Consider the following 20,135-nt stretch of genomic DNA (forward strand, 5'->3'; position numbering starts at 1 on the left):
TATGGTATCATGTTCCCTCATCTATTTTTTAAGATTTTTTATTTTTAAGTAATCTCTATACCCAATGTGGGGCTCTAACTCACGACCCCGAGATCAAGAGTCACATGCTCCACTGATTGAGCCCGCCAGGCGCCCTAAAAAGTTTCCTCTTTAAGTGCAACTCTTAGTTTAGCGGTTTTCAAATACATTTTGTATTATCACGAATTGCCTGCCTTTTTCAAAACTTATGTTTAAGGGGCGCCTGGGTGGCTCAGATGGTTAAGCGTCTGCCTTCAGCTCGTGTCTTGATCCCGGGGTCCTGGGATCGAGCCCCGCATCGGGCTCCCTGCTCGGTGGGCAGCTTGCTTCTCCCTCTCCCTCTGCCTCTCTTCCTGCTCATGCGCGCTCTGTCTGTATCTCTATGTCTCAAGTGAATAAATAAAATCTTTTAAAAAATAAATAAAATTTATGTTTGATAGTAGAATCTGAAGTAGGTGCTTCCTTCCCCACGTGTTGGCCCAGTGAAGCCCCGTGAGGTGACTCCCCCTTTCCTGTTGACTTCAGACCGGGTGAGCCTCGGGGGCCTGGTGCTGCCTGGCCCGGAGCATTGGCACAACTGTGTTTCCTTAGAGCCCGCTTGCATCATTCTTGTGAACACCCATAAAAGTAGAGGGAGCAGAGCCTTGCACAGTGCTCTCAGGAACTCCGCCCTGTTACACTCAGATGGTCTTTCTCACTCCAATAGAAAACTACCCTGTTCTTTTAAAAACTTTTTTTTTTTTAAGATTTTATTTATTTTATTTGAGAAAGAGAGCAAGCAAGAGGGCCCAAGCACGGGGAGTGGCAGAGGGAGAGGGAGAAGCAGGCTCTCCGCGGAGCAGGGAGCCTGATGTGGGGCTCCGTCCCCCAGAAAAAAAACTTATTTTTTTTTTTTTAAAGAAAAATCCTTATAAACTCTCTGAAGGGGTGCTGTTCTCAAATTAACCCCTTCCCATCATCCCATTCTCTGAGTTTAATTTACATGTGTCCTTCAGTCATGTGCAATTTTCTCCTCTCATTTGAAACAAATGACCTAGAACTTAGGACTCTTTCTGTTCGTTATTCCTTACGTTCCCCTCTGCCATCTGACTCTTTCCCCACAAGCCCATGTTTCAAGACTCACGTCCATTTTAGAAGTTCTCTGTCGTTTCTGAGAGGGGCTCTCAGATCGTCAGTGGCCCATCCTGTCCGTGAGTCTCAGTTCCTGAGAGAGAGCTTTGCCTTGTGAGCATCTGCAGCCTGTGCCCGAGTGGGTCACTCCTTCCTGAAGCACTGATCCCTTGTTTGCTCTTGCTTCTCCTCCCTCCCTCCCTAGTTGCCCCTTTCAGTATCCTTTGCTGCTAGTTCCTCGTCTTGAGGGCTGCCCCCTCTGTCCTTAGACTTCTTTCATCTGTACTCACCCCCCAGGTGATTTCCTGTCCCATTAGTGCTCTGACCACCCTGACCGGTACTCCAGGCCCTTGTATCCCGAGGCCCATTCGGCATCTCTGCTTGGTCTCTGCTGGGCATCTCACACATGACCGAAACCAAACTCCTGTGCCCCAACCCCTGCCAAAACCTGAGCTTCCTGTGGTCTTTGCCGCCTCTGTAAAAAGTGTCCTTCAGTTCGGAGGCATATTAGAGTCCTCTTTCTTTCACAGATCCTGTCTATCCTCGAACCTATCCTCGAACCTTCAGAAGAGATCTCGAAACCAGCTACTTCTCACCACCTGTGCTGCTCCAAGCCCCCACCCAGTATCCTCTGGTTCATTGCAGTAGCCTCTTAACTGGTGTTTTCTCTCATGTCCCCCAGTTACTTGTAGTGGCATTAAATTTGCTTTTTTTAAAAGCATTTATTTGTGAGCTTTTCTCCACGTAGCAAGCAGCTAAGTGTGGGCCTTTAAAATGGTAACTTGAACCACGTCATTCCTGCTTTCCATCTCCGTGAGAGTTCGTGCCCAAGTCTCAGCAGTGGCTTGGAGGCCCTCTGTTACATGTTCCAGCGGCCCGTCTGACCTCCCTTCTGCCCCTGCCCCACTCACCCCACCACAGCCACACTAGGCACCATGATGGTCCTCTGCACACCCGCTGCTTTTCTCCCCCAGCTTTGTGCTTGCCCTTTGCTGGTGCATGCTCCCCATTGCTGCCTGGCATCCCCCCCCCCACCTTGCACCACCTGAAGCACTCCCTGCCACTTACAGACTGCTTTATTTTCTCCAAGGTGCTGGCGTTGATGTGTTAACTTGTTATTTCCTAGAGATTTCTTCATTAGAATATAAGCACATATGAGGGCAGAAACCTGTTTTTGTTTTTTGCTGTATCCTCAGGGCCTGGAACAGGAATATAGTAGATGTCTAATAATATTTCCTGATATTTTTACACACCCTTGAACCCCCCCGTGCAGTCAAAATTCTACAAACAACTTTGGACTCCTTAGAAACTTAACTATTAGCCTACTGTTGACCAGAAGCCTTTGAGACAAAATAAATGGTTAACACAAATTTTGTATGTTACATGTATTATCCACTGTATTCTTACAATAATGTAAAGCTACAGAAGATGTTATTGAGAAAATCATAAGGAAGAGAAAATACATCTATAGTGCTGTACTGTATTAAAAAAAATTTCGGAGCACCTGGATGGCTCAGCCGTTAAGCATCTGCCTTGGGCTCAGGTCATGATCCTGGGGTCCTGGGATCGAGCCCCGCATCGGGCTCCCTGCTCGGCCAGAAGCCTGCTTCTCTCTCTCCCACTCCGCCTGCTTGTGTTCCCTCTCTCGCTGTCTCTCTCTCTGTCAAATAAACAAATAAGATCTTAAAGAAAAAAAAAATTTTTTTTTTTCTACAAAGAAGTGGACGCTCACCGTTCAAACCCATGTTGTTCAAGGGTCAACTGTATTGGGAAATCCTAACAGAGAAAGATTTGTAGTTGTTACGCCATTTAAGGAGTGGCCAGTACTCCTTTCTTAAAATTTTTTTCTTCCAATTTTGGGATAAATTGCAGGTAATGTTTACTTCTAAATATAGTTAGTGGCCAGTTAGCTCGGACACTGTCAACCAAGCCAAGACCATGGTGGTGTTTCTGTGTGAGCCATCTGTGTCCCAGGCCAGAGAGACGGCACCTTGCTTCTGTTGGGAGTGGGACCTCCGTGGGAGCTGTGAAACCTTTAGGCTTTGCTAGCCACCCAGTGTCCTCAACTTCTGTTTCTCCACAGTCTACTGCAGTATCAGCTGTGTTAGCCTTTGAAATTCCATCTCCACCTTTAATATGTAAGTACTCTCTCAGCTTGTGGTCTTACAGGAAAACCATGCCAACAAGAACAGATTCTACACTCAGAAGGGCAGAACAATCAATGACCAGAGAATTAGTAGAGTGTATATTCGTTTTGAGCTAGAAATTTATTATTTTTTTAAGATTTTATTTGTTTGAGAGAGCGAGTACGAGCAGGAGGAGGGGCAGAGAGAGAGGGAGAAGCAGGCTCCCCGCTGAGCAGGGAGTCTGCTTCTCCCTCTGACCCTCCTCCCTCTCATGCTCTCTGTCTCTCATTCTCTCTCTCTCAAATAAATAAATAAAATCTTTAAAAATATATATATATCCAGACATGTGCAGTGTATTCATACTAGTGAAATTCAGCTTTCACTTTCTCTTATTGACAGAGTGATACCTTAGTACTTAAGTTCAAACAAAATAGTATCAGTTGACTGCAGTATAAATGAGACTAAAGGTTATGAGTTTGCTCCAGTTTGGATCGATCATTAATCTTCAATTTAGTTGAAATTATGTATAAGTTAGAGTGGATCTCAGTCTCTGTTCCATGAACTGAGCTGAAGTGTGCTACTCAAATGATTTATTGGTGAACTTTCCTAATTCTCAGGGAGAAAACTGGGTCAATAGGTATAATTTCCTCAGATTAAAATTTTGGCATCTGTTCTTTGCCCCAACATATGATCAAGTGAATGAGTAAGTAACTGAGAACAATAGTTCTCACACTGGAGTTTACTTCAGAACCATGTGGGGAGCTTTACTAAGGACAAGTTGCTGGGCTTCATCCCGGGTTTTCTGCTTTTTATCTCTGAGTGAGAATCGGGGTTGGGATTCAGGATTCTCTGTGGAGAGATAACTTGCTATTTCTTTTCTCTCTTAATTCTCTCTTAATTGCTCTTTTCTGTTCCATGTGGTTCTATTTTATGTCTCACCGTTGAAGGGTATTAGGACTCCTGAGTCCTGAAAACACATTTTTCAGTCATGCTCCATAAACTGTGTGTTCTAGGAGGGCATTCTTGAGATGGACTTCCTAAAGGACCAAAAGCACTTTACCTTCTCCTTCTTGTTCTTTTCCTCTGAAGGTGCAGAACTAGGGCGTGAAGCAGAAGGCAGAAGGGCAGGTGGTTGGGGGGTTGCTGTCCATAGTGGCCGTGATTCCTGCCATGTCTGTGCGCGGGCGGGGGCTTCACTCACTGCCTTTAACAGCAGAGGCACCTTGAGAAAGAAGAGGACTTGAAGAGATCAGGTTATAACTTTAGTATTTTACAGTTTAAAACAATACACAAAGTAGTTGCGGGGTGCCTGGGTGGCTTAGCCGGTTAAGCATCTACTCTTGGTTTTGGCTCAGGTCATGATCTCAGGATCGTGGGAATGAGCCCCGCGTTGGGCTCTGCGCTCAGCAGGGAGTCTGCTTTGGAACCTCTCTCTCCCTCTGTCCTTCCCCCGACTTGCACATGTGCACGCATCTCTAAAATAAATAAGGATTTTTAAAAAATTAATGTTTTGTATTATTGTTGGGTATCATTAGAGTTATGACCAGGTGTACATTTCTAGAAGTACTTCAAAGTAATGTATCATTTGTGTTTTTTAAAAATAAGGGAAATTGGCCTTTGTCTGGGGTAGTGAGAGAGCCTCAGGCAGCAGTGCTGGGTTCTGCTCATTCTGCCGCAACCCGATGGTGTGGCCTGGGCCATGGGACCTCTCAGCCTCTGTGGTGGTGGTTCCATCTGCAAATCGAAGGAGCTGTACTAGGGTCTTAAAGCCCCGTTAGCTCTGAAGTTCTGTGTGTTTGCACTTTCTTATCCTGAAACTCTTTTAGTCTGATTTATAATAAAGCATAATTCCATAATGAGGTGATGCCATGGACATCCCTAGTCTCGTTCCATTACCAGCAAAATGTAACCTGTTATACCCTTACTTGCAAAGGTCCTTATAAATTACAAGCATCCCTCACTATCCAAATCATTCAGTTCCCAAATTCAGCTAATTAAAATTCAGACGGTGAAGGATAGCTCTGTATTAGTAAATGTAATTTCTCAGTTTTCGTTGCTGTTGTAAAGGCAGACATTTCATGATGGGCAATACTTTGATATTTGAGTATCAGTCTCTGAAGAACCTTGACCGTTGACTTTAAATTAACAACAAAAGACAAAGCTGTTGTGGACAAAGCTTAACTTAGATACTTTTTCTTAAGCTTTCCTCATAACAGAAGAGAGAACTTCCTGGTAGTTTACTCACAGTTAATGTGCTGTTACCAAAACATGTCATTTGAGCAGATTATTGAGGTGTACCTAAATGCCAACATAACAAGGTGCAGAATGAATCTTACTGGTAACTGAAAGGTAAGTATTTAAGGAGCGTTTACTATTTACCAGTCTCTATGCACAGCACAAGCAATGTGCACGGCAGAGTGAGCTCCCCTCAGAGTCTGGGGGTGCTGGAGACCTCAGCATGACACTGGATGGCTTGGGGTACCAAGTGGTCTTTAAAGAGGGGAAATGTTAGTTACTAAATTACCTCCCCCCCCACCAAAAAAAAGGCTTTATGACATACAGAGGGGTGGGGTTCGGTCCTTGGCTGCCACCTTCCTCATGGCTGCCAGGGAGTCGCTCAGCTGCTGTCTTTTCCTCTTGGCACAGATGTGTGGCCCCACCTTTTCCTCAATGAGCTTGAGGGTGCGCTTGTCCTTGGAGACCTTGAGCAGCGCTGTGACACCTTGGATCTGCTCTGCACGGACTTGGTGTGCTTGGTGGGGTGCCCACGGCGGCGGCTGGGCCTTGGCTGCTCCCATTCTTCCCTCCTTGTGGCCCTGCTGCTCCTCCACGGCTCCCAGCACCAAAGAGTTAATACTTTATATCTTTCTCAAGGGTCCGGGCAGTATGGTCTTTTATGTATTTACCTCCCGGTTTTGTTTTCTATATTTTGTTTCTGTCAGGAGAGAACATTGGGATTATTCTCTGAGCTATCTGAAGAGAGCGACTCAATGCACCTGGGTCAGGCGGTCTGTGGGCATGAAGTGGTTGGGAGAATCCAAGAACATGGTGGTGAATGGCAGGAGGAGTGGAGGCAAGTTGTCTAATGACCATCAGCAGAGTCCATCAAAATTGCAGCACACGGGGAAGGAGGCCACGAAGGCTGGCAAACACGCAGTTGAGAGGAGGTCAAGCAGATGTATGTACACAGTGCAACTGTCCTTTTCATTGTGATCTGGCCGGTAATTCTTTGTGGCTTGTAACATATATTCTGTCTCTGTTGTTTTCAGAACACTTGTTCATGTTCTCACAGTTAACTGGGTTTTTTTTACCCTTTCAAAGTTATAACAGTTCTTATTCTCATCTGATGTGCATACCTCTAGTTTAATGCTTAATATGATAACTATAATTATGCCCTTATATCCATGACCTAAGTTATATTTTGTAGAATGTATACCTGAGTGCTTAATCTGTTCTATAAAAAAATATTAAAGTGCTGCCACTGGATTTCCTATAAGTTCAAATCATATTTTTTACATCTGATGTAAGTATAAGTACGTCTTTCTTTGAAAACTTAGCAACATGAATAATCAAGTCATTTCTACAGGAGAAGTGGAATTTAGGGCAGCTTCCCAAATTGTTGCCCTATTTTTACGGGGTGAACAGTCGTTTATCCTGACACTGGAGCACTGGTGATAATGAGTTACTTTTTTACCTTGCTACCTCTTGGTGAGAAGGAGGCTACTGTTAAGAGTTCAGGAAGTAGTTCTTTTGAGAGCAGGAAAGTGCCCCAGGGTAAGTGTGAACCTAAGTAGGCAGCTACATGAAGATATCCAACCGCGTACGGCCATGTTGAGGAGGATAGCTTTCTAAGTTCTTGCTTCTCCTGAGGTTAATTTAGCCCCCCTACAGAATAGTTTTAGTTTATGTTGTGGTTTCCCTGCCCTGAGTAGAGTTGGATTTTCCTGGGACTTGCAGCAGTTTCACATAGATTGCACCAGTTCCAACTGATTATCTTCCTACTGTTTAGAGGTTCATGCAGTTTATTGGGCCCAGGGTGCTTAACATTTCCATATCAGCACAGGTCACTGTTTCTGTAAAAAACTAGGCAGAAAGCCCTGCTTGGGATAGGAGTTAGAGAGAGAGCCCAAGACTGAATAGATTCTCCTCCTCACGGACACCTGCTCACCCCGGAGCATGTGATGGGAACCTGAAGGAAATGAGAAATTAGTGACCATAGCAGGTGGTATTGGCTCTGGTCAGTAAATTAGGCAACTTTTTTTTGGTTGTTTTTGTTTGTTTGTTTGTTTTTTCAAATGGCTGTTGGCCTCCTTTTGTGCATGATAGAGCAAAAGGTCTTAATTAGTTTAATTGTTGGAGGTACATAATAATGTAGAAAATGATCGTTACATGTGCTACAGTTTGCCAAGAGTAGACCGATTCTGAGGACAGGCTGGGAAAATCCAGCAAGTGTGAAGATGGACAGCGTCACATTGAATGTCACTAGACAAGAATGGTACAAAGTGAGAGCCGATGATGAAGCAAAACAAAGTTGTGCTCCATCCTCAGTAACTACAGTGAGTTCACCTAACAGCAGAGCCTCAAAGTACGTGATACAGAAATGGACAAAACTGAAGGGAGAAATAGACAACTCAACAGTAATTTGGAGACTTCAGTTTCCCACTTTCAATAATGAATTGAACAACTATGCAAAAGATCAACAGGGGAGAAAGACTTAAAGAGTACCCTAAACTAGTTCTTCCTGATGGACATCTGTATAAAGGACCACCCAATGACAACAGAACACACATTCTTCTTAGGTGCACATGGAACATTCTTCAGGGTAGGCCATAGGCTAGGCCGTGCAACAAGCCTCAATAAATGTTAAAGGATTGGAATCATACAGTGTATATGTTCTCTGGTTACAATGGAGTAAAATTAGAAGTGAATAACAGAAATTTGAGAAAATCACAAATATGTGTAAATTAAACAACACACTCCTAAATAACCAATGAGTTGAGGAAGTCCAAAGAGAAATGAGAAGGTACTTCAAGATGATTGAAAATGAGGATACAACATACTAAAACTTACAGGATGCAGCTAAAGCAGTGCTTAGAGGAAAATTTATAGTTGTGAACAACTGTATTAAAAAAGAAGAAAGATCACTCTTCATCAGTAACCTAACTTCTTACCTTAAAACACCAGAAAAAGCAGAGAAAACTAAACCCAAAGCAAGCAGAAGGAAATAATAGAGTGGAAATTTACAAATAGAGAAGTAGAAGGACAACAGAAAATCAGCAAAGCTAAAAGTTGACTCTTTGAAAAAAAAAAAAAAATGAACAAAATTGGCAAACCTTTACCCAAGACTAACCAAGAAAAAGAGAAGCCTCAAGAATGAAAGAGGGGACATTACTATTGCCTCACAGAAGTAAAAAAAAAGGTTACAACTCAATATTGTGAACACCTGGATACCAACACATTAGATAACTTAGATTAAATGAACAAATTCGTAGAAAGAACAAACTACCAAAACTGATTCAAGAAGAAATACAACATCTGAATAAACCTGTAACGAGTAAAGAGGTTGAATCAGTAATTTTTTAAAAACACTGCTAAGAAAATCTCAGGCCTGGATGGCTTTGTTGGTGAATACTGGCAGATATTTAAAGAAAAATTAACACCAATTCTTCACACACTGTTCCAAAAAATAGAAGGTAAGGGAGCACTTCCTCATTCAATGAGACCACTATTATTATGCCACCAAAACCAAAGATATCACAAGCAAAAAATACCCAAAGAACTACAGACCAATATCTCTAAGAAATATGGACACAAAATCTTCACTAAAATACTAAGCAAATCCAGCAAGAAGTGGGAAGGGTTCTATAACATAAGCAAGTGGGATTTATCCCAGGAATGCAAAGTTGTCTTAATATCTGAAAATTAATGTAATACTACCACATCAATAACATGAAGGACAAAAACCCTAGGATCATTCCAGTAGATGCAGAAAAAGCATTTGACCGAATTCAACAAGACCCTTACAGGATAGAAACACTCGACAAACCAGGAATAGAAGGAAATTCTTCAACCTGATAAAGGACGTCTACAAAAACCCACAGCTGATGTCCTATTTAATGGTGAAAGATTAAATGCTTTTCCCTTGAGATAGGGAACAAGACAATAATATCTGTTCTTACCACTTCTATTCAGCCTTGTGCTAGAGGTTCTAACCACAGCAGTTAGGCAAGAAAATTAACTAAAAGGCATCCAGATTGGAAAGGAAGAAGTAAAATAGAAGTAAAATAATCTGTTTGCAGATGACATGATTGTGTATATAAAAAGGAATCCACTTAAAAGCTATTGGAACTGATAAATGAGTTCAGCAGGATAGATCAATATGCAAAGAATAAAAGTATAAAACTTACACTCTGTAAACTACAAGTCATTGTTGAAAGAAATTTAAAAAGACCTAAATAAATGGAAAGACATCCCATGTTCATTGATTAGAAGACTTAATATTACGATGGCAGTACTCCCCAAATGATCTACAGATTGAACACAGTCCCTATCAAAATCTCAATTGGCTCCTTTGCAGAGAAATTGGCAAGCCAGTCCTAAAATTCTTATGGAAATTCAGGGGACCCAGAGTAGCCAAAACAGTCTTGAAAAAGAACAAAGATGGCACACATGCACTCCTCATTTTCAAAACTTAATACAAAACCACAGTGTTATTTTGGCATGTGGCTAGACATATATCGATGGAATAGATTCGAGAGTCTGGAAATGAACCCTCATGTTTGCAATCAGTTGATTTTCGACAAGCATTCCAAGAAAATTAATTGGGGAAAGAATGGTCTTTCAATAAATGATGCTGGAAAACTGGATATCCACATGCAAAAGGATGAAGTTGGACCCGACCTCGTAGTATGTGTGAGAAATTAACTCAAATGGATCAAAACCTTAAGTATAAAATTCCTAGGGAACATAAGCATACATTTTCATGACTTTGGACTAGGCAGTGGTTTCTTAGGACACTAAAAGCACAAGGAACAAAAGGAAAAATAAAAGATAAATTGAAATTCATTAAAGTTACAGACTTTTGTGCTTTAAGGGAAACATCAAGACCATGAAAAAAACTCCCAGAAGGGAAAGAAAAACCATTTTCAAATCATGTATCTGGTAAAGGACTGGTATTTAGAATATACAAAGAACTCTTTACAAGTCAGCAGTAAAAGACAAACTCCAATTCAAAATGAGCAAAGGAATCTGAATAGACATTTCTCCAAGATACACAAATGGCCAGTACGTGAAAAGATGCTTGAAATCATTAGTCATCTGGGAAATGCAAATCAAAACCACAAGCTACCACTTCACAGCCGCCAGAATGTGTCAAATTAAAGGGACAGATAGTAGCAGATGTTGGTGATGATGTGGAGAATTTAGAAACAATCATACACTGCTGGTGGAAATGTAAAATGGTGCAGCCACTTTGGAAAACAGCCTGGCAGTTTCTCAGAAGGTTAAACATAGAGTTACCATATGACCTAGCACTTCCACTCCTAGATATGGGCCTAAGAGAATGGAAGACATAGGTATACACAGAAACTTTTACATGAATGTTCATAGAAACATTGTTCATAATAGCCCCAAAGTGGAAACAGCCCAGTGTCCATCAACTGATGGATGAACTAACAAAATGTGATCTCTCCACACAATGGAATATTATTTGGCCATAATAAGGAATAAAGTACTGCTGTATGGTACCACATGGATGAACCCTGAAAACATTATGCTAATTGAAAGAAACCAATCACAAAAGATCACATATTGTCGACTTCACTGATACAAAATTTCCAGATCAGGCAAATCCATAGAACTAGAGAGTAGATTAGTGGTTGCCAACGGCTGGGGAAAGGGAAAATCGATAGTGACTGCTCATGGGTATGGGGTTTGTTTTGGGGGTGATGAAAATGTTCCAGAATTGATTGTGGTGATGGCTACACAGTTCTGTGAATACGTTAAAAACCATTAAACTGTACGCTTTAAATGGGTGAATTCTATGGTTTGTGAATTACATTTCAATAAAGAAAATAGAAAATATACCAACCTGGTTAGCTTTTACATACCTACGTGCAAATGGTTTGATTGCAAAACATATACTTACCTTCTGATAGGGACTTAGATGTTTAGTGTTCATTTGTTTTTTGAAAGAGTGTAGAAAAGAAGGTTACCTCTCACTGTGTCTTTCATTCCTCCACACCTTAATTGTGAGAGGTTTAAGATTATACTGTTAGCATAATTAAAAGACTATCGCTGACCTACATGGCTGAGCACCGATGAAACTTCACCCAGACGAGTGTGGCCTTCCTGTCCTCTCTGCGCTGTGTTTCTTCCCCACCAAACCAAATTACTTCAGTTAGGTATCTCCGGCACTCCCCTGTTCTTATCCATTCGTTCAGAATTTGTTTCATACAGGCTGGAAATCGGCCTGTCATTCTCTCTACTTTCCCTGCCTCTGCCACCTAACTCTTCTAGTTGAGTTTCTGAACGCTTTGCCTGCCGGGTGGGGATGGTTCTCATCCACCTGCCCCAAAGCTGGCAGGTGAAGTGATCTCCTCAGGGCTCCTTTTGATCCTTGAGGTCCACCCTTCTGGCACTTACTGCAGAGCATTTCTTGTGCCCTCCCCCCTCCCCCCATCTGTAACGCCTCCTGATGCTGTCTTGCTATGGTAATGAGCATCCACTCATCCCGTTTCTCATCTTCCTCCAAGGGGCTAGTAAGGCATTTGAGCCCAAGATCTCTCACCTAGTCAGACCCTGTTCTTGGGAAACCTGATATCATCATCTACTAACCAAAATACTCTCCATTACTTACTGTATTTGGCTTTCTGTTTATGCAAAAGGTACTCAGCTCTTAATTAAACAGATTGAAACAAGTAATTTCAATTCTGAGTTACTAGAATATAAGTAGTTTTCTATTTGAGTTACTTTTCTTTCTTTTTCTTTTCGTAGGTAATGGTAATTCGGGATTTGAAGGACAGAGTCGATATGTACCATCTTCTGGAATGTCTGCCAAGGAACTCTGTGAGAATGATGATCTGGCGACCAGTTTGGTTCTTGATCCCTATTTAGGTTTTCAAACACACAAAATGAATACTAGGTAATTGTAAGTCTTTATCCTGAAGTGGAGCAGATGATGATGTTGAATTTAAGAAAAGAGATGCTAATTTTACTTTTAGTCAGAATTTAAAATGACATTAAAGGAAAGATCTTTGCTGTAGAAGATTTTCTATATGTGAGCCAAGAAAAGCAACAAAAGCTTCCAAGGGTCTTGTCAGTTTTAATTCTGTGCTCTTATTTTATCTTAGGCTGTTTCTATTAAAATATAAAGCTGGAGGAGCATCTCATATTTTATTTTAAATGTTACTGATAATTATCTTAGCTGAAAGAAAAATCTTGTGAAACCTTGAAAATGTATATGATTTTTTGTCTGCTCAAAGTAGGTTACATCAGGGTTGTTTTCATGATTTTATTGTAGACTTTTCTTCTTTTAAATAATTGCAACTGTATATAGAGAATTTTGCCATCATGTTTAACCTTTGAGATTCAGCTAATCATGGGAAGAGTGAGTATTTTTAAAGATGTGCTTCTGTTCAGTACACAGATAAGAAAAGAGATGCGTAAGTGCTTTATTGAGTATCACATGCCATCTGTATAAAATATGAGACTGAGCGCTGCCCATTGGGCTAAGAAGGCACCTGTATAAAATAGTATTACATTGCTTCTGAAATCTATTACATTCTCTTAAACATCATCTTTCCCCCAAAAAAGGCCATTAGATAATTTCATAATTGCCACCACACACTAAGTCGGAACTTCACAACTTTTCTTTACCTCTTAACTTGAGTGGCAAAGGGTTTTCAAGGCTGGTGGAAGAGCGTAACAGCAGGGACTGAGAATGTCGAGCCAGTTCTAGGGCCCTGATCCCTCCCACCTCCCTCACACTTGCACTGGTGTTTGTAGCTCCAGGGCCAGTGACAGCCCTAGAGGGACTTGATCACCAGGTGACTAGTCACCAATAGTGGGGGGAGGGAAGAATTGGTGAGTAAAGGTGACTAGAGGAAATCTTGTGCCATTTTTTTCCCCTTTTAAATTCGGTCCCTTGCTAGAATTTAAAACAAGAGACAGTGTGATTCATTTGTATCAATTATATTCTAAATCCAGAAAGAAGTAATTCAGATAAAAATGAGCCTTTCGTATTTTCTTTCTTCTTTTTTTTTTTTTTAAGATTTTATTTATTTGAATGAGAGAGAGAGGGAATGAGCAGGGGGGAGAGGGAGAGGCAGACTCCCTGCTGAGCAGGGAGCCTGATGTGGGGCTCAACCCCAGGACCCCGGGATCATGACTTGAGCCTAAGGCAGCTGTCTAACCAACTGAGCCACCCAGGCACCCCGAGCCTTTGGTATTTTCATGTGATTTTCTGTCATCATAGACCTTTTCTTGCTATAAAATGAAGTGACAAGTTGATGTGGACTTGAGAACTTATTTAAATAGCTCCCTGCCATCAGAAGGATAGATACCTAAATTTTGTAAGTAGGCAGGTGGATGACTGTTGTCTGGAAAGTCAGCAGGACTGGATGCCCTAGTATCCAATTAAAATCTGGTCTGCATTAAGTCCATTTCCCTTCTTTCCCCAGTGAGGCTAGCACCTGTTCTCCTAGGAGATCCTGATAATATTTAAGAAATGTGACTCACTTTCACATAATAGTCTTAGAGATACTCAGGGTATTACTGTAAAGGCCCATAATTATGACCTGGAGTCATCAAGCAAGAGAAGAAAGGTCATGTTCATTATGCCTGGTATACTGAAATACGGAAGCATGTAAGCCATCTTAGGAAGCATTGCATCAGAATTACAATAAAATTTTCAGTGGTTCAGGAAAGAATTCCTGTGTATTCGGTCCCCTCTCCCCCAGCCATTCTTTGTTCCAAAAGATGAGCAGTTACCTGTTAGTGGCTCCTGCAATAGGAAATAACTCGTATTTTTAAATAAAAGTCCTCCTTGACAACTGCTTCCCATAATTAGTTTTCATGTGAGTCACTTGGGGAGTCTTGTTCAGTTGTAGGTTCTGATTCAGTAGCTGTGGGCTGGGGCCTGAGATGCTCCATTTCTAACAAGCTGCCAACTATACTTAGAGTAGCAAGGTCCTAGGCCATTTGGCCTACTGAGCTTTGTTATGATATAATGAGTGGATAAAAAGTTCCTTATCAGTAGTTTCCTAGCTTCATTTAAAAATGTGCAATCTGGGACACCCACATGGCATAGTCAGTTGAGTGTCCGACTCTTGGTTTCAGCTCAGGTTGTGATCTCAGGGTCGTGGGATCGAGCCCCGCTTTGGTCTCGGCACTCAGCACAGAATCTGCTTGAGAGTCTCTCCCACTCCCCCCTCCCTTCCGTGCTCTCGCATACACGCTCTTGCTCTGTCTCTAACTAAATAAAATCTTTTTTTTTTTTTTTAAAGATTTTATTTATTTATTTGACAGAGAGAGACACAGCGAGAGAGGGAACACAAGCAGGGGGAGTGGGAGAGGGAGAAGCAGGCTCCCCGCAGAGCAGGGAGCCCGATGCGGGACTCGATCCCAGGACCCCGGGATCATGACCCGAGCTGAAGGCAGTCGCTTAACCAACTGAGCCACCCAGGTGCCCTAAATAAAATCTTTTAAAAAATAAATAAAAACATGCAGTCCTAAGATGTAAACTTCAGGGTTACTCCACAAATATTAAAATTCAAGACACTACCGTATCCAGATAACCCTAAATTAAAATGCAGGATCTTAAATTAGTTAAACCACATTAAACATTCAGAAGAAAACATCTGTTCGTATTTTTCAGTACAACATGTAATTCTACTCCTGGAGTTCCTAGAGTAGCCATAGGTGGTGGAGATGGTTGTGCTCTGCCCTTTCTAGAGCACCTTGGGCCTGCGTGGCTGAGCAGGCAGTGCTGCTGTGTTCCCGAGCACTGTCCACCTTTACTAGAGGTGTCATTTCAAAGGCCTTTTTTTTTTAAAAAAAGATTTATTTATTTGAGAGTGCGTGCATGTAGGGTGGGGGGGCAGGGGGGGAGAAGAGAGAGAATCCTCAAGTAGACTCCCCAGTGAGCATGGCGCCTGACATGGGGCTCGGTCCCACGACTCTGAGATCATGACCTGAGTCGGACGCTTAACTGACTGAGCCACCCAGGCGCTCCCATTTCAAAGGTCTTTTTTTTTTTTTTTTTAAGATTTTATTTATTTATTTCACAGAGAGAGAGAGAGCACAAGTAAGCAGAGTGGCAGGCAGAGGGAGAGGGAAAAGCAGGGTCCCCGCCAAGCAGGGAGCCAGACACGGGGCTCAATCCCAGGACCCTGGGATCATGACCCGAGCCGAAGGCAGCCGCTTAACTGACTGAGCCACCCAGGCGCCCCTCAAAGGTCTTTTAACAGGCTTTTGTAGGCTACCATTAGGGAATACACAGAAGTTTTATTAATGAAGCTTGTTAATCTTAGTGAAAGGCGTACGTGTTCATTTAATCTTCGTGAACTTGAAAATAAAACTGTCTTCTAATTCTTCACCTTTTGAGCAAGAATTTAACAGAATGTTGACTTACGTCATTCTCAAAGATAGCATTTTATAGGAAATGAGGAAAATCAGTGGTGCTGCATTAGAATAATTTTGACTGTTTCTTAAATTATTAAGCTTATGGACTTCTCTTTGGGGTATGAAAGACATGACTGGAGCTTGGATCTTCACTGTCCAAGCTGTCTGTCACTTGTAAGAGTGATCTCCTCGTTCCCATGTTTGTACATCTGTAATTTGATTGTCCTTTTTCAGTTTCTCTGTTTTATGCCTTTTCCCCTCCCTCTACTTCTCACGGTGTGCCATCAGAAACCATGTTCAGATACAGTAGATACTTCACAGCTTAAGAATTTCCCCAGCTCTGTTATGAATGCTTATGTTTTAATCTTGATAAATCCCTACATTTACAAACAAACAAGTTAGAGTTGTAGCATGACTATCTAGAAATGGTATAAAAAATGTAGTAATTTCGGGCGCCTGGGTGGCTCAGTTGGTTAAGCGACTGCCTTCAGCTCAGGTCATGATCCTGGAGTCCCGGGATCGAGTCCCGCATCGGGCTCCCTGCTCGGCGGGGAGTCTGCTTCTCCCTCTCCCACTCCCCGTTTGTGTTCCCTCTCTCGCTGTGTCTTTCTCTGTCAAATAAATAAATAAAATCTTTAAAAAAAAAAAAAAAAAAAAAAAATGTAGTAATTTCAATTTATTGGGGAATATTTAGATTTAGTTGACTTCTGTCCATTATGAAAATGAAATTCTTCCTTTTAACCAGAGAACAGAGTTGCTAGTTATGCCTCTGATTTTTTTTTAATGTCTCTAATTTTTTTTTTTTTTTTTTTTTTTTTGAGGGGGAGAAAATGGGAGGGAGAGAGAGCATGAGGGGGGGAGGGTCAGAGGGAGAAGCAGACTCCTCGCTGAGCAAGGTGCCCGATGCGGGACTCGATCCCGGGACTCCAGGATCATGACCTGAGCCGAAGGCAGTTGCTTAACCAACTGAGCCACCCAGGCGCCCTAATGTCTCTAATTTTTTAGAAAGCACGTGGACAGGTGATAGTGTAAAGCAGGGGTGGATGCCTTCCATGATGCCCCTTGTTGTAGGCGGCACGACTTGGAGGTTTCCGTCTCCTGGGGAGTGGGGGACGCTGAGCAGGAAATAACACGATGAAAAAATGGGAAGAATCCTCACAGGATTTTTGGAACTTTTCTCTATTTTTCTAATCCAAATTATACTCGGCTTGTCTCATCCTTCTACTGTTGTAACCGTCTAATTTTAATTTTGCTTATTTATGTATTTGATTTTTCATATCCAGTATGGGGTGTAAATTTATAAATCACTTTAAATGTCACTTTAAAATCAAGCGTTTGATTAGAAAACAAAGACATTTTTAGGCCTTCTAACTTAATGTGATCAAGGGGGAAAGGATGTCGTGTGGGAAAGAGATTTTTGGCATCTTGGCCTTTGTTTATATGCTGAGTCTGCCCACGGCTTCACAAAGCTCTTGAGTGTCACAGCGTTTTAAGGACTTGTGGGACAACTAATATTGTAAGTCTGTTTCGAAGTTATAAATACAACTTATACAAATAGTTTTTATTGTTGTTGTTTGTTTTTGCATTTATATAGCGCCTTTCCTTCGAGGAGCTCAAGGCATTTTTCAAAATCTGACAGTTTTCCTCACAACAACCCTGTGAGGTAGGTAGAGTGCATTACAAACAGTAATAAGATACCAGCTAACCTGTTTCAATCTTTATGATGTTCTTTTGTGTTAAGTAATTGGAGGTGTCAGCATAAACATGATTTTTAGAACATTTTGCAAACCTTTTAAAATAGTTTGATCATAGTAATAGCTGTATTTAAAAAACCACTTGTACTCCATAACAGGGTAATTTTAAGAGAAAGCATTCATCAAAAGATCAGGAGTCACTCCCTGGGATTAGCTGAGCACTGATTGCAGGACTCAGCCAGGTATGTGTCTGGGGATTGTCTCCTTTCAGGTCCAGAAGGAATGAAGAGCTGTGGTTCTAGCATGATTCCTCAGCATCTACCAACTGTCCATGTGCAGCTGAACTTTCTTCAGAGGGGGAAATGTGTTCACAATGTTGCCTCACCGTCTTCTTATTTTATATCTTAAATATTTGAGCATTTTCTCTCTCTTCCTCTCTCCTTCCCCTGCTCCCTTTTTTCTGTCCCCCTCTTCTTTCCCGCTCCCTCCAGTCAGCTCTTGGGTGTACATGCTAATGGAAGGGCACAGTAGTACACCTAATACAAATCCGCAACTTCCCTTCATTGCCACACTGGTCCCTTGGGTTTGGAAACAGAAAAACCAAATAGCAAGAAAACCTGGGAAGTCAGTCTCTGGAAAGAGTGGGGAACAGGTGTGTGGGAGTGTGAATTCATGTTTCTTTCTGCCCTTTTTAATAATAAATGACTTAAGTGACATATTTTTGTATTTCTTATACCAGCCATTGATCAGAGGTGTGGGAAGAGAACAATGTTTGGTTTATTTAAAGTTGTAAAGTTTATATTAAGAGAGGGAAGGAGGGACATACTGATTTGGAAATGCCAAATTCCTGTCTCTTGCCTCCCCTGCCACGCTAATTGCCACTTCCCGGATACTAAATTCAAAAGTGTATATTTGTGTCCACCCCTTTCGCAGTCTCTGGCTGGGCTCTGTGCTGTGCTCAGTCAAATCCTATTCTGATCATGAAGCACCAGAGGACCCTCAGAGTCGTACACGAGAGAGTAGGACTGGGCACAAGGCCGGGTAATAATAGTCCCTCCATTAACAGCCCTTACATTAGGCCTTGTTTTCCTCATTTATGGACCAGGAGCATTGTTTCATATAACCTAAATATTCTTCCAGCTTTAAGAACCGTGGTGTGAGGATAGCTTTGTACAGTTTGCATGGTAGGTTTAGAATGATTGTGGTTAAGGAGAGGACAAAGGGTATTTTTCTCCTCAATAGTAGAAAAACACTTCACTTTTTTCCAGGGTCTTCAGTGCCTTTTTGCTCTGGCTCTATTAGTTGTAATAATCTTATGTTATTAAGTAATTTTATCTCCCCGCAGTATCTGTTATAATGGGATTTGACTTGAGCTGTCAGCCAGGTGATTTTGATGTACTTCTGTAGGATTATCGAAAACAACTGTCTCATCCCCTTCCTGTCTGCACCCAGAACCATTTCTTCCTTTGCCTCACTGTCATTTCACGCCTATAGCAGCCAACTGAGACAGTAAGTTCTGACAGTAAATTACATCTTAAGTGAAATAGGGGTTCTTGCCAGTGAGTAGTAGCAAGGGGCAGTTTCGGGGGTTTTGTTTGTGTTCGAAGCAGTAGAAGTCAGGAAAGCAGAAACAAAGGCAGACTATTACTAAATCGCAGGTTGGTTATTTTGTGTTGGTTTTAGCATATAAATTGTTTGGCATCATGAACAAAGAGTAAGCAAAACTAAGGAGAGCTGACAGGCATTTTCAGAGAGGGAGGAACGTGTTTCAGGAAGTGGAGAGCGCACAGAAGGCCTGTCAGGAATAGGCAGCATCCATTCCACGTCTGCAGCTTATTTTTCTGACATGTTCTCAAGAGCTTTAGGTGAATTTAGCCCTGACTTTGGCTTGCTTTCTAATGCATCAAGCCATGTGGTTATTTTAAAACACAGTGTCAACGTTGGTCGATTCCACGTTAAACTTGGAAAGATGGCTTGGCTGTTTCTGTGCTTTGTAGCCACTTAACATCATAGATGAGTCCTCATATTCGTTCTATAAGTGAACTGTTGCTTTTCTGTTTCCTCCACAAAGCATGGGTTATCTGTTTCCCACCATTTCACATTCTGTCTTGCTCGAAGAGGAGGAGTGCCTTAGCTGACAGCTGCTGGGGCGTCTTGTCTGTCCTTCCTCTGCAGGGAACTTCATAGTGTAGCATTGCGGCACGGAGGGTTTAGGTTTTCTAAGAAAGCCACTCTTGACAAAATCGCTTGTGGTGGCCACAAGTAAGTAGTTTAGTGTTCTGTCTGTGTGGAAGTATGGATGTTTCCACAATTCTGCAGGTGGTTTTTTTAGGTCATTTTAACGGTGGTTCTCTGACACCGTATTCTGACAGCTTAGTTAAAGACCTTCTGAATTGTTTGAAGGACTTGCACTCACCTGCCTGTGAGGGCTGGTATGCTAATTGATTGAAATGGAAAATAATGTAGGGCATTGTCCGTTTATTCATATGATCTCTCTAGGATGTGCCTGAAGTCTTTCTCCTAGTTCTGCTTACTAGTTGTGAGCAGCTTATTGACACTCTGGCTA

At 41.9% G+C, this 20,135-nt stretch overlaps 1 protein-coding gene across 2 annotated transcripts in view; it reads left to right on the plus strand.

Moving 5' to 3' along the window:
* The first annotated feature begins 6,215 nt into the window (after positions 1-6,215).
* The window catches only part of KMT5B (lysine methyltransferase 5B), a 33,743-nt gene continuing 19,823 nt past the window's right edge, over positions 6,216-20,135 (plus strand). Inside the window, exons 1-3 of one of the 2 annotated variants that reach the window (XM_021685584.2) lie at positions 6,407-6,475; positions 12,249-12,396; positions 17,470-17,538. In XM_021685584.2, the coding sequence (XP_021541259.1) occupies positions 12,302-12,396; positions 17,470-17,538 (164 nt within the window). In that variant the 5' untranslated portion in view covers positions 6,407-6,475; positions 12,249-12,301. Of the gene's footprint in view, positions 6,476-12,248; positions 12,397-17,469; positions 17,539-20,135 lie in introns of both variants that reach the window. The other variant, XM_044919198.1, reaches the window with a different exon arrangement.

This window comes from Neomonachus schauinslandi, chromosome 11 (genome assembly GCF_002201575.2).
Source record: "Neomonachus schauinslandi chromosome 11, ASM220157v2, whole genome shotgun sequence".
Classification (NCBI taxonomy): Eukaryota; Metazoa; Chordata; class Mammalia; order Carnivora; family Phocidae; genus Neomonachus; species Neomonachus schauinslandi.